This window comes from Salminus brasiliensis, chromosome 13 (genome assembly GCF_030463535.1).
Source record: "Salminus brasiliensis chromosome 13, fSalBra1.hap2, whole genome shotgun sequence".
NCBI lineage: Eukaryota > Metazoa > Chordata > Actinopteri > Characiformes > Bryconidae > Salminus > Salminus brasiliensis.
The window spans coordinates 8,842,261-8,856,792 of NC_132890.1; the positions used below are offsets into that span (position 1 = coordinate 8,842,261).

Below are 14,532 nucleotides of genomic sequence, written 5' to 3' on the forward strand. Positions count from 1 at the left end.
CAGCACAGATTGCTGTTGGCTACATGATCCGCGGCCCCCTGCACATGTACACGCATGCTCGGCACAAATCAGGCAGCGGACGTGAATCCGGTAGGAAATATTGTATTTATGTATGAATGCCCATGATGAACACCATAAACTCATATTTACGAGTGGGGAACATAAAAAGGTAAAGGTGCACGTATTTGTCACTGTACAGCAAAATGTGTCCTCCACATTTAGCCCATCTGTGGTAGTGAACACACACACACACACACACACACTAGTGAACTAGGGGCAGTGAGTACACACACACACACCCAGAGCGGTGGGCAGCCAACTCCAGCACCCGGGGAGCAGAGAGGGTAAAGGGCCTTGCTCAAAGGCCCAACAGTGGCAGCTTGCCATGCCCATGAATCGAACCCACAACCCTGTTATCGATAGCCTGGTGCTCTAACCGCTGAGCCACCACTGCAACATTGAGCCCTGATAACTGATTTTAAACTGTTTGTCAGTACGAACTTCTGAAGGCAGCATAATGCCGTTTTCCAACAGCTTACACCGTCAACAGGTTCAATACAGCTTTAATTAACCCTCAGTCTGAACGACTGTAGTCTGAAGCACTACATGCAGTAAAAATGGTGTTTAGAAAGGAGAGGCTAAAGAACCTCTCACAGTTGGCTGTCACATTGCTTGGATAGCAAGTAGGCCTATGCTAGCTAGCAAGCGCAATTTTAAGTATGTTAAAAGCTGGATTAGCTTTAACACTAGCTAGTATTGTTGCTCTCCGAACTTCTACACCATTCTAAATTGTTGGCTTTCCTGCTGAAAAATCGAGATCAAGACCAGTTTTCGCTGGTAGCAGGTTTTAGATGGTCTAAGCCGGTCTTTGATGATAAAGGTGATGGAGAAGCAGCTTAAGAATGCATGTGAAAACACACACTATGCTGCTAAGCAAGCTGGTTCACCAGATTAGCTTTTAGCTGTTTGAGTTTAATGTTGAGTTTGAGACTATGTGGTCTATTCAGCATGACTAACGTGACCATGCTGGTCATACTGGTCAACTCTGTTGCCCTGTGGCTTGGTCAGGTTGGCCATGCTGGTAGACCAGCTAACCCATCATTACCCTATGCTGGTCTAGAGCTAAGCTGGCTGTTTTTGTTCCAGCAGGGTTGTCGAACCTGGCAGGGCTAGGTCCTTTCTCTTCCCTAACAAAACCTCAAAAATGCTTGTGAGGAACTGTCAGGTGAAATGATTTCTTAATTAAGCAGGTGTTCTGGGTCACCTCATGAGTGTAAGTAGGGAAAAACACCTCAGATCAGTGAAAAACAGGCAGCATACTCTAAATACACCCGCATGTGATGGGCCTGCATGTGACGTCTTGTGTCATGCTGGAAGGATGCCGAGCAGATCAGGGCCGTCACATGAGTGTGTTTCTGAGCGGTGGCAGAACACCCCTGCGGCCCTCTTCCCTAAAAACACTTTTTTTTCATTTGACTCAGCGTTCCTGCTTAATCTGATAAACAGCAGCAGAAAGCAGTGAAGGCCTGCTGATCAATCCAGCAAGGGAAGGCATCTGCCCAAGATCGTACCAGCATGCTCTTCTATCTAGGAATGGGCCGGAGGTGGGATTTCACAGAATGGATAACTTGTGCCCAGGGTCAAGCTAAGCTCCTGTCTAATAGGGGGAGAGATAATCTATTGGAGATTTCTGGCTGTGGGCTTGCTATCCAGATAACCGAGAGATCCTTCCGTGTGCGGTCTTCACCAGAATGTGGAGGGGCCCAAGAACTCGGCTCATGAATGGAAAACACCTTGTGATCCAATTGACTCATTCTTGTTCCACCCACGAATGTCTTACTAATACCTACATTAATTCAGCTCAAATGATTCAAGTGTGAGTGTGTCCTGTTTCAGGCTCATGTTCATACTGGAACTGGATCAGATTCATTCTGATATCCATCTGATCAGGGACACAGTTTTGCCTAAACTGCACTAACCATATAGTTCTTACACTCATCTAATCTACACACACACTGGCCTGTCTTTTTATAGTAAGGTCCCAGTTGGCTGTCACGTTGTTTGGATAGCGAGTATGCTAGCTATCTAGGTAGGTTTTCATGAATGGCTGCTTATGAATCCAGCTCAAGAGCAGCTTTTGCTGGTAGCTGGTTTTAGACGGTAAGCTGGTCATACTGTTTAACTCTGTTGGTCATTCTGGTTGACTAGCTTGGTCAGGTTGGTCATACTGGTAGACCAGCTAAACCATCAAACTTGAACCAAATGATTCCAGTGTGATTGTGTCCGGTGATCAAATTTATTCTGATATCCAGATCAATGGAATATCCAGATACTGGTTTACTGGTTTTGAGCGGATGCTGTTTTGCCTAATCTCTAAGTGCACTAGCCATATTGTTCTTACACTCATCTAACTTACACACACTGGCCTGTCTGTCTTTGTGAACTGTCTGAGAAAGCCAGAGATGGCTATTTTTGGAGACAAGCATCTCGATGGTGAGGGGAAAGACTTACGTAAACGTCTTTTATTAGAAAAAAAGCTGGAAGGACAGATGAGTCATAGAAAAATGAAGGTGGGAGAGGAGGGGGGGGTCTATTTTCTTAGTCAAGCACCCTTTCTAAACAGTGTTAAGGCCATTTAAGAGGGCCATTCTAACGCACACTTCTACTGGAAAACGCTCCATGTTTTATTTAGATTAGCCTCTGCATGGCACGGCAGTAACACTCAAGAAATACTTTCACTAAGTGTGTAATTTACCACATGTAAGATTTCCATCATGCAGACGCTGGCCTTGCTTTAAGTCTTTGATTCAGTCAAAACTTTGAGTTTTTTATGCTCCAGATGGGGAAAGTAACCACTGACGTCTGTCGATGTTCCCGCATTGCCCTGCTGCCTGTCTCAGTACCCCCCTCTGTCCCCCCATCCCCCTGCGCACTGACAGTGGCGGCTGCTGTTTACCGCCTGTGTGAGTCATGGCTTCTGACCACAGGCCTGGCCAGTACTTTTACTGGACATACCTCACGTCCCTGACTGCTGGCGGCCTGTCCGTGTGCATGTTGTCCTGTGCTATTTCTGTGGGTGATGCGATATCCATCGTTTTTATTAGTTACAGCTTGACTGATTCTTCCTAAAGCAAGCTACAGGCAGTGGCTTCGACTGTTACACAACTTAACATCATGGTAAGTGACGGATGTCTGACCTCTGACCTGTCCAGCACAAAACAACCTGTTGAAATGCGAATGTATCATCAGTCACATGCATGCAACGTCACAACGCATGCAAATCAGCCTGACCAGTATTAGGGCAACAGTAGTTCCATTTGATAAACACACTATATGTCCAAATGTTTGTGGACACCCCTTATAGTGAACACACTAAGCTACTTTAAGTTGCACCCATTGTTGACACAAACACACAGCTTGTCTAGTCCCTGTAGAGAACTATTGCCAATAGAATAGGTCTCTCTGAAGCAGATAAACAGCATGATCCTAATGCCAGGTGTGGTCTAGAGGGGTTTCAAGCCCTCCAGAGGCCTTGAGCTGTGGCTCAGTGGAACTGTGTTCTCTGGAATGATCCAAGTGCTCCATCCTGTACTTTTGGGATGAGTTGGGGAGTTGAGCAGATGAGGTGGGCTGGAGCTCATATAACATCCTGACCTCACTAAAGCTTTTGTCGCTGAATGCAATAAAATTCTCACAGCAATGCTCCTCTAAAATCTAGTAGGACGCCTTTTTCCCTGGACACTAGAGACAGCTTCTCCAACAAAAGCTGGATCAACACACTCTTTTTTTTTAATACCCTTGATTTCGAAAGAAACAATGAACATGCAGGTGTCCCAATACTTTTGTCCGTATAGTGTAACTTCTATCTCTTTTGTCAGCTTTTCACACAGTAATATGAAGACTCATCAGACAAGATATAGTATCATTTAATATCACTTATGAAAAAATAGACGGTGCCAAGTATAAAATGGTCAGCGGGGCTGTTTTTGGCAGTGAAGTTAACAGTGGAGATTTTGTCAGGTGACCATGCTAACTGTTAAGGCCGTCAGTCTGAGAAAACTCCAATGCAAACACTTACCACAGTACAGTGAATACATACAGTTGTATGGAAAAGGCACTCTGGCTAAATTACAGAAATATTTAGTTGATTTCTGAGGTGAATAGAAGTAAAAGTAAAAAAAAGTAATTAGTAACTGTTACATGTGCAATAGTTTGGGTACCCTTCCGATAATGTCCCAGAATGTAAATAACACATTAGGCCTGAACTGACTGAATTGTCTGGACTGGTTGGGCTGATCAGCTCATGACAGTTCCAGAGCGCAACTCTACAAACCTTCTTAACAACTGCCGAAAACCTGAAAATGACAATGACAATGTTTACATGCACTTAATAATATAAGTGTTTTCGATTGTCGGGTCATGCTGCCTGCTATCAGCAGCCATAGCCTGCGTGAGCCCGATTGGCCTTGCTCTCTCCAGGTAGGTAGATGGCGCTCTCTGTCTCCACATCACTTCAGAGTGTGTTGGCCACCTGGTAGCTTTGGGTCCTCCATCCGTCCTCCAATGGGGGGTGGGTGGCTGGTGCGCATGTGTGGCAGAAGGCATTTGTCAGTCCTTACACCCCCAGTGTCAGAGTCATTAGGAGCATGTGATGGGGGAACTAACAAGTGTGTTGAGTAATAAAAAAGACCATGGTTTAGAAATAAGCAAGCAGTGTCTAACACTTCCGGAGCGTTTATATTGTGTAAAAAAGTTTGGGTTTGACATGACATTTACAAATCACACCTTAGTCTGTGAGTTTATGGGCTGGTAGCCAAGCAGAACTCCGATTACTGCCTGACTCATGCAGACCTGGAGTTTCCCATTATCTGATTACTCAAGTGCGTGTAAACTCGTTGATGGAATTACTGACAAAATCTGATGTTTGATCGTTGATCGGATTATGAAGTGCAAGTAAACGCACTCTCTGTTTACCAAGTAGGTTCTGAAAATGAATTGATGTCAGAGGTCTTGTGGAGTCCAAGCCTTGATGAAAGCAGGGGAAGCCTTTAAAAAGATATCAAAGCACTTCCAGCTCTCAGTTTCCAGAAGAAAATGGCAGTTAAGGGGAACTGTGGAAGGCAAGAACTACAAGACCAAAAAGAACTGCTAATATGCTGGGAAGAAAGGCAAAGCACACCCCCCCCCCCCAAAAGAAGTGCAGGAAGATACTGAAAATATCTTCCATCTTTTCACTTCAAAAATCAACAAAATAAGCCAAGGGTACCCAAACTTTGGCATACAACCCTTAAATCCATGAGAATGAATGCTGTAATGCTGTCTGATTACATCCCATATTCAGCTTGATAGATAAAAATATCCTCCTTGGTACCGGCAAAGGCAAGTATACACTTTCCTGGTAAACACATTAGTGGAAATGTCCAGAAGCCAACATAGAAAAATCCAACAGCTGTAAAAATGGGACCATATCATTAGCCACAACAGTGTGCCAACAACACCAGTCCAAGCTAAATGCTTGTAGTATACCCACCCTGCCACCCCCCCACCCCCTTCCACACCCGACGCCCCCATATGCACGTTTACAGTACACTCTTGGCACACGCACACACTCATATTGTTCAGAAAGGGCAGATCCTGACCTTTCCCTCAACTCACACAACACACTCTCAAACACTCCACGCATTTCCTCCCCAGGAGAACGGTCGTCTTCTGCTTCAGAAGGCCCTCGCTCTTTTCCCCTAAGCCTTCTGCCAGTGCTGGCTGGTGGGGGAGCCCATCTGCAGGCCCACAAAGAACACCTGGTAGCGGTGCTTCCACATGATGAAGGCCCCAAGCAGGCAGACGATGGCCTGGGCCAGGTTGAGCACCATCTGCAGCAGGTAGTAGTGCATGAGCGTGCTCGTAACGGCCGAGCAGTCGCTCACCTGGGCGTAGGTGAAGGTGCGAGCGATGGGGTCCTCGGGCTCCAGCATGCACACGCAGTCCTCGCCCACCTCCCTGCACATGAAGCCATTGGTCAGGGAGTAGTGGTGGCCTTGGAAAGCGATGACCAGGATGGAGATGACCAGCCCCCCCGAGCACAGGAGGAAGTACAGGAACTGAGGTGTGAGAGGAAGGTAAAGTTAAATAACAAAAAGCAGGGGTAGTTGGGAGTTCAAATTCAGACATGGTGCTGCTGTGGGAATATGAGATGATGACCAAAGGCATGCTCTACTTGAATCTGTTTATCTCCATACAGCATAAAAAGCTTCTTCCCAAAACAGCAACAGCAGTATTCTCAAAGCCTGAGTTTTGTCCCTACTTTTACTTCAAACATCAATCATGTCTTTGCTGGCTGACAGTATTTTGAAGAAATCAGATTTCACATCATTGTGTTTAGATTAAGACCTGTCAAGATTCCTCCTTTCCATTTGCTTTTTCCTGCTCCTGCCTCAGTTGTTGAACTGTTGCCAGTTTCATGTGATTGTGTGTTTGTTTTAATTCTGTCTCCTCCAATTTCTCTCCCCTTAGTCCCACCTTTTAATCACTGTACCCACCTGTGTTTAGTCATCTACCCCTCCTTACCTAGGTGTTTCCAGCCCTGTCTTTAATGTTATCTGCCCTCAAGTTTCGCTGTGGCTTCATATTTTTGTACCCTGTGGTGTGTTACTTAGTGCTTGTTGGGGGCAGTGGTGGCTCAGCGGTTAGAGCACGGGCTACTGGGAACAGAGTTGTGGGTTCTATACCCGGGCTCTGCAAGCTGCCACTGTTGGGCCCTTGAGCAATGCCCTTAACCCCTCCCTGCTCCCTGGGCGCTGCAGTGATGGCTGCTCACTGTCACTGTGTGTGTTTGATCACTAGTGTGTGTGAGTGTGTGTGTTCGCTGCACGAATGGGTTAAAGGTGGAGGCCAACTTCCATCTTTGGTGTGGTAAATATGGTTGTGTTGTCTTATTGGGCCTTCTTTACTTTAACTTTTAAACTGCCTCGTGTTTATATCCTGCCTCCAAAGCCTCCACTGTCTCTGGGAGGTACTCAGTTATGTCTGAATTTAAATGTAGTACCCTAGCCTTCTAAAATGACATTTTATTTGGCAACAAATGCTAACTGCTAGCTGCTAACCGCTAGCTGCCAGGTGTCAATATACCTTGGCAGCATCAGGGCACATCACTGCTTTCGTGATTTGCCAACCATGACCTTCATTGCTTCACTGCATCCCAATTGCATACTACACACTAATACTATAAGGTATATACTAACCTTAATAGTGCGGGTTTGAGAGGTTAGTATGCCAAAATATTAACATACCAACAGGAAGTGATTACGTGTTGCTATGCCAACATACATCACTGCAAGCTCTCCTCTTCATCTACAGTGGAATCTGTCAAGGGTTGGGATATATTAGGCAGCAAGTGAACAGTCAGTTCTTGAAGGTGAAAGCAGGAGAAATGGAAAAGCATAAGAATCTGAACCAGTTTGACAAGAACCAAACTGGGACGGCTGGACGACTGGGCCAGAACATCTCCAGACAGATCTTGTATGTTTTTTTAATGGTATGCAGTGATCAGTACCTACCAAAGGTGGTCCAAGAAAGTGCAACCAGTGAATCAGCAACAGGGTCATGGGCACCTAAGGCTCACTGATGCTCATGGATGCACCACCTCACAACCTACAGGACATGCTACCACAGGACACCTTCAGAGGTCGTGTGGAGTCCATGCCTCGCATGCTCAGATATGTTGTGGTGGTACAAGAGGGACCTGCTCAATATGTTAGGTAAATGTATTAGGCATGTGCTAAATGTATGGCTGATTTGTGTATAGACGTGGCTTGTGGTGGTTTCATGAAAATGACCCAAATGATCTGTTTACCTGCCGACTTTCAATCACATATTCTCCCTCTGTCTCACCTTTATGACGAACTGCATGGAGGTTCTCTCATCAGGCAAGTAGGTGATGCAGTAAAGGACAAATCCCACTATAGACACCACACAGAGCTGCAACACAGCATACAGAGAAACTCTTTACAACAGCCTTTGTCACTCCGTCTCCCTGATTTAATACAATCACCAAAACAAATTACATCTGCAAATTAACCCAGTTCTATGATTTCAGCCTTTCTGTACCAATCTAATGACCTTCTGCACCCCACAGTCAGACGCTTTTCAGTGTTGCCATTGTATCCCATGTTATAAACACATACCATCCTACTGGACCGGGCTTAATCTCATTTTCAGGCCTCTTAGGCGCTCTCTTCATTTCTCCGATTCTGCTGGAGCTGCCCATGATTGTTGTAATCAGTATTGTGCAACTCAGCACTGAGTTGTCATCTGATAGTATAATCACTGCGTTTGCCAAATTGAATAGGTTTTTCCCCCTTTCTAAGATAACGCTCTCTTTCTCAGTGCTATTGGAGTCTTGTGACTAACGTGCAGTATCTAATTTGATTGTTTTTCCCAGGTTCTTAGGCAGAGAAATCTTGGTGACCTCAGTGTTTTTCTCCAGCAGCCGTGGTCTCGTGAGGCCTGAACTCGGGATATATGGCAGCGTCCGGAGACACTCTCTGATGATGTGTGTGTGTGCCTGAGGTGAAGGGGGCAGGGTGCTTGCACTCTCATTAAAAAACAATACAAAAAAAACCTTTGCTGCTTTAACTGAACTGCCATTTTCCGTCTTTATCCGTCTGAGAAGCATGCTCTTTTACAAACTGTCTGTCTGTAAATGTGTGCAATAATTAATGCCATGGAGTTTAGAACATAAAGACAGATAGGATCATATGGATATGTTTACTTCTAGTTCTATTCCAAACGATATGCACACCCTTCTAGCCTGCATAGCTAAGCCCCTATAATCATGTGGTCAAAAGAGGAGAAAGAAAGAGCTCTGCTTTTCATACAGGAACTTCTGCTTTGAGAAAGTCTGTGGCATTTAGCTGCTATCTGCATTTACTATGAGATAAGATATGCTCTGATCTGACTCTGAGATAAGAGTGGGCCATATAATCACAGTAATATGGTGCAACATAGCTGTGATGTGTCAAAATACCACCAATATCAAAACAATGACTATAAAAGTTGTAAATGAAATTTAGGTCAGCACTTCCAGCATCACTATGAGTCTCATTTAACTCTAACTTTACAGCTATTGCAGAGCAGTACAATGACCCATCCATAGCAGTGAACGCATAACCAGTACACCGCAGCACCCATGGAGCAGATGGAGGTTAGATGCCATGGATGTTCCTTCAGTCCCCCTACCTTCAATTCCTGGCAGTCAAGGGTATTGAACCAGCAACCTTCTGGTCTCAAGCTTGCTTTTTTTTTTAAAACCTCTAGGCCCAGACTACCCTTTTTAAGGAGCATGAATTACTGACCTTGCTGAACTCTGTTCACCTGTGAACACACCACTTGTGTACACTTGCAATAGAGCGAGAGGCTAAGGTCACCATGCCCAAGGCCAAGCACTGGCTAGTGGAAAATAAAGCCATCAACATGGGGCTATGAAGCAGTGGAGCTTCTTTATTCGGCTGGATCTTTGGGGTGAGTTGATGTGGGGTTTGTGATCCAGAACCAATCTTCCAACATCAGTACCAGACCTTAGTAATGAAATTGTGGCTGAATGCAATCAAATTCTCATAGCAATATGTTCCAGCAGGTAGTGTAAAGAGTGGAGGCTGTTACTGCAACAAAGACAGGTGTGACAAACTCTCTGTTCAAACCTATTTTCAGACGTACAGGCATGGTAAAAGGTTACAGGTTGAAGGGGGCTAGAATCTCAGAAGCTACCTTTGCTAACACTAACTTCATGGGATGTTCTAGAGCCGCCGTAGTGAAGGTGTACCTCTCGCACATTGAGTGCCTCCCAACAGCATAACAGTTGTGCCCCATAGGCCAGTGATACCAGAGGGGAACAATGACTTGAATGAATGGTACATCGATTGCTCTCAATGGTACAGAGCAATGGATGCACCGCTGTGGCCCAGTTAACCTCTAGTGTCATCCAAGCTGATGGTGGTTATTCCAACCGTTAGGCAGGTGGTCATAATACTCTGCCATGACTGTGTGAATACATACAATTCACCTATAGTGTTAGATAGACACTACCTTCTGCTTCCAGAGTTTGTTTTCCATGTCTGAGTTCAGTTTTTTTTTTCTCCCGAAACAAAAAGCTTCTGTACTTCTAGATATTCTGGATCTTTCCCCAGGCCACAGTAAATCGTTCTGATTTAACTAGTGTGACTTTGGTACAACAAAAATAATTAGGCCAGGATCTGTTTGGGGCACTATAGGGCAGTTTTATGTATATAGATGCTCTATAATTGTAACAATGACTTTAGTCTGCAACTACACTCTTGCCAAAAGGGTTCTTTGGAGCGATGCCATAGAAGAGCCTTTTTTGGTTCACTAAAGAGCCAGTCCATTAGGTTTTTTGAAGAACCATCCAATGAAAAGGGCTTTAGGCCAGTGGTTCTCAAACCAGTCCTCAGAGCCCTGTATTTTTTTGCTCTGCCCCTATGTGTTGGTACTTCTTGTTCTATGGCATCACCCCATCAATCTATTTTTGGTGTCTTTATTTTTAAGAGAGAGTAGGCCCAAAAATGGACCATTTATTTCTACGGAACAACAACGCAAGTAATTGGCCAAGTTTCCAAAGTGTCTAAAAGAGCTTCCGGCCTTAGTCATTTTGAGTTCTCCCGCTCCAGTGAAGTGTATAGACCCACTCAGCCATGTAATACATGCTCACAGAGACAGTGTAACTTTATATGAGGCACCATTACGGCTGCAGTGACTGCATGGTGGTGTGTCTACTGGCTTGGTGAGGTGGGCTGATGTGTTGGCCTCATGCTTGGCCCAGGCAGTAAGGAAAGGCATGCTGGGAGCTGTAGAGAAGGATGGCGGCGAGTTTGTGAGCGAGCAAGAGGAAGAGGAGGAGGCTGAGATGCTTACGATGATGCCGGCCCAGTGGGGCGTCTCCCTGGCCAGCAGAGAGGGGCTGATGGTGGTCATGAGGAAGGCCACGACAGCCGTGGAGATGCCCAGCAGCAGCTGTAGCAGGGCGATGAGCAGCGGGAATCGGCAGCATTTGTGGCCGTCCTCTGACCTTGCTGGCTTCTCACCTCCACCGGACCCCCCTGGACTCTTCTGTGACCCCATATTTCCTCCTGACCTCCTCCCCTCGGCTTGCTTTTCCTCTAAACTGGGAGCTTTTCTCTGCCTTTCCTCTGCTTTTCTCTGCTCCACTCCTTCCTCTTCTTGTGTTTTCTTCTGCTCTCTTTCGCCTGACTGCCCTTCCACAGCGTTGCCTGCCAGCCCCCCTGCCTTGCCCTTCCCTTCTTTCCCCTTCTCCTCCCCTCCCTGCCCTGCTAGGGGCTCCTCTCTGAGCAAAGCCCTGCTATTTGGAACCAGAGAGGGCTCTGAACTAATATGGAAAACATTTGGAGCGGAGCTGCCTGAGAGCTACATATAGAGCAGAACGCAGCGGAGGAGAGGAAACGGAGGGAGGGAGCGGGAGAGGAGGGAAGGCTGAGAAAGGGGGACTCCAACACACGACCGGAACAACAACAGTAGGCACCAGCAAACAGAGCTGGGGAAAGGGTTCTTAGCACAGAACGAGGAAAAGCTGCTGGTGACGTCCCACTTTACTGTCAAACATGTGGGTGAATGCATGACTTTGTCCAAGTGCTGCCACACACATGCTGTGCGATCTCTTTATAATGATGTTGGAAGTGTCACATGATTCCCATGGAGAAGTAATGTGACCTGCAGGCATGTGAGAGGGTTACAGCTAATCCCTTATAAATATTACTGTAATGTCCTGGTAGAGTGTGGAGTTCCATATATACACTAATGCGTATGTGTGTGGTGCATCATATAATAGTATAGCACAGTCCCGGCCACGCAAGCTGACAAACGCTGTATCACTCCACTGAACGGCATAGCTATAAATACTATAATGACCCAAGAAGTAACGTAAACACCCTGAGCTAAACACCCTGAGTTTAATGTGTTGGTCTGTGTAGAGGCTGGAGAAGGAACTGCAGGCTGTGCAGTGAGTGGAGTTCGTTACTGCGACGTAGCAACAAGCTGCTTGTTTAGGAACTATAATATGACGCAGGAAAAGCTGACGTTAACATATATGAAATTCTATATTTAGACCTCAATTCTTACTTTATTTATTTAATGTAATAATATTTAATTTTTAATGTACATGTAGTTTTGCCTCAGTCACATTTTTGAACAGTGACAGAAAAACTACACCTGCACTTCTGTAGGCTTAAGATGTTCAGATAATGTGTGATGCATCTAATCAACAGTAAGACTTTATTGGTCACATAAATAATAATAATAATAATAATAATAAACCGGTCAATTTCTTATCTGCACCTGCCCTTATATTTGTACTGGTGCTCCATAAATCTCTTTCATGGCTATTTCTGGAATGAGTTCACTATATTGGGGGGGAAGTGACCCGGACTCCTGTTGTTCAGAATGAGAAAGACAATTATCATCCCCAATGAACATTATATCATAATGCTGTGATAAATACAGTTGTGTCTAAAATAAACTGTGACTAAGACAAACAAAAGAACAATATCCAGTAAAATCCCTAAAGCTGGATTTACACCCACAGAGTTTCTCTGAGTCATTTAACTCTGTTGGAGAACAATTAGGGTTGTTCTCGTAAGTAGCCTTATCCAAACTCCACGGATACTAGTGGATACACACACACACACACACACACATAGATTAATATCAAATGTCTACACACACATACAATATATATAGATAGATATAGTGTGTGTGTGTGTGTGTGTGTGTGTGTGTGTGTGTGTGTGTGTGCGTGTGTGAGACCACACCTGGTTTGGAATGAACCCGGCCCATTATATCAGCTCCACTGACCATATAGGAGCATATTGCACTTCTATAATCACACACTGTAGTCCATCTGATTCTCTGCCTACTTTGTTATTAGCCCCCTTTCACACTGTTCTTCAATGACCAGGACCCCTCAGGACCACCACAGAGCAGGTATTATTTGGGTGGAGTGTCATTCTCAGCACTGCTGTGACACTGACATGGCGGAAGTGTGTTTGTGTGTTTGTGATGCACTGGTGGTACGAGTAGGATGAGACACAGCAGTGCTGCTGGAGTTTTTAAACACCTCAGCGTCACTGCTGGACTGAGAACAGTCCACCAACCAGAAATATCCAGCCAACAGCCTCCTGTGGGCAGCACCCAAAGTTAAATCATTAGAGGATGGCCAACACAAACTGTGCAGCAACAGATGAGCTTCTGTCTCTGACTTTACAGCTACAAGATGGACCAACTAGGTAGGAGTGTCTGAAAGAGTGAGCCTGCGAAAAACTGATTCACCCAAACCAGCACCAAATGTGATGAATTATGGGTATTCCATGTCCACAGTGTTTCACAGAACGTTTTGTCCATGGGTTGAACACATTTTGAATCCACATACGGATGCCAACCAGGGTCGATAATCAGACCAGTAAGGGTAAACATGGCTCCCATCTGGGTTGTACACTGCATTCTGGGCCTAGATGGAGTCTATGTAAGATTAGGGTGGGCTGTAATGATGGGGTCCATTTGGAAAGCACAAATGGGTCCCAGTAACATCACATGTACTAACCCACTCCGAGCCCATGCCTACGTCCCACCCATGTGAGCCCCCATAAGTGTGCACTATGCTAAACTATACTAAATTCTGCACTATGTTTTCAGACCCTACTACAAAATGGCAAAAGCCCAAAGTAGTGCACTATCTAGTGAATAGGGCACAGGTTTGGACATAATTTCTATTTGCCAGTCTTTTCAGGACTTTTCTAGGAAGGGCACACTTAGTAGAACACCACTGTTGATCCTCTATATAGGATATATATATATATATAATATCCCACTGCATTTACAGTAGAATGATGCAGACGTTTGGTAACATTTCTTACATAAACGGATGAAACGTGTGTGAATATATTTGCATAAATTAAACCTAAAATAGTGCCAGCGTTCAGCGTTGTTACTGGAGCAGTCTAGGGGACTACAGTCTGAGGGGGAGTTCTGGAAGAGGCAGCTGCACAATCTGAGCTCTGCCCGTTAGATAAGCGCTGCTGTGTGACCGTGTGGAGCTCGAGACAGTGTTTACGTGTGAGCTATGGGCTCCACTCTCTCGTGCCCCTCCACCGTGCCGCTCACAGGTTCACGCACCGCGCGCGTGACGCTGCACTTTTTTTTTTTTTGCACTAAAGTTTTCCGTGCGCGCGCATCGTCTGGCGCCGCGCACGTGTTCCAGCACGCAGCGCGAGGACCCAGGAGAAGGACTTTCTCTTGTTGTTCGTTTCCGTACAGAAAGGCTTGCACTTTTCTCCTCGCGACCGCGGTCGATGGAGGTGGTTTGCAAGCGCGTGCAAGTTTTTCGCCGGTTTCTAAACCCCCACTAATGTCTTGTCCGGACACGAACGCGCGCGCTAACCGGACAGCGTGGTGCAGCCCTACACGTGAGCCTTTTCGGAGCTGTCGCGCGTGCGCTCTCCCTCGCCTCACGGA

At 45.6% G+C, this 14,532-nt stretch overlaps 1 protein-coding gene across 1 annotated transcript; it reads right to left on the minus strand.

Annotated features, from left to right (window-relative positions):
• Positions 1–5,561: 5,561 nt before the first annotated feature.
• Positions 5,562–11,509, minus strand: sspn (sarcospan (Kras oncogene-associated gene)). Its single transcript, XM_072695227.1, has 3 exons — positions 10,924–11,509; positions 7,888–7,974; positions 5,562–6,098 (listed from the first exon to the last, which is right to left on the minus strand). The coding sequence occupies exons 1-3, from the start codon at positions 11,128–11,130 to the stop codon at positions 5,739–5,741; spliced, it is 654 nt and encodes a 217-aa protein (XP_072551328.1). The 5' UTR covers positions 11,131–11,509; the 3' UTR covers positions 5,562–5,738.
• Between the last annotated feature and the right edge of the window lie 3,023 nt (positions 11,510–14,532).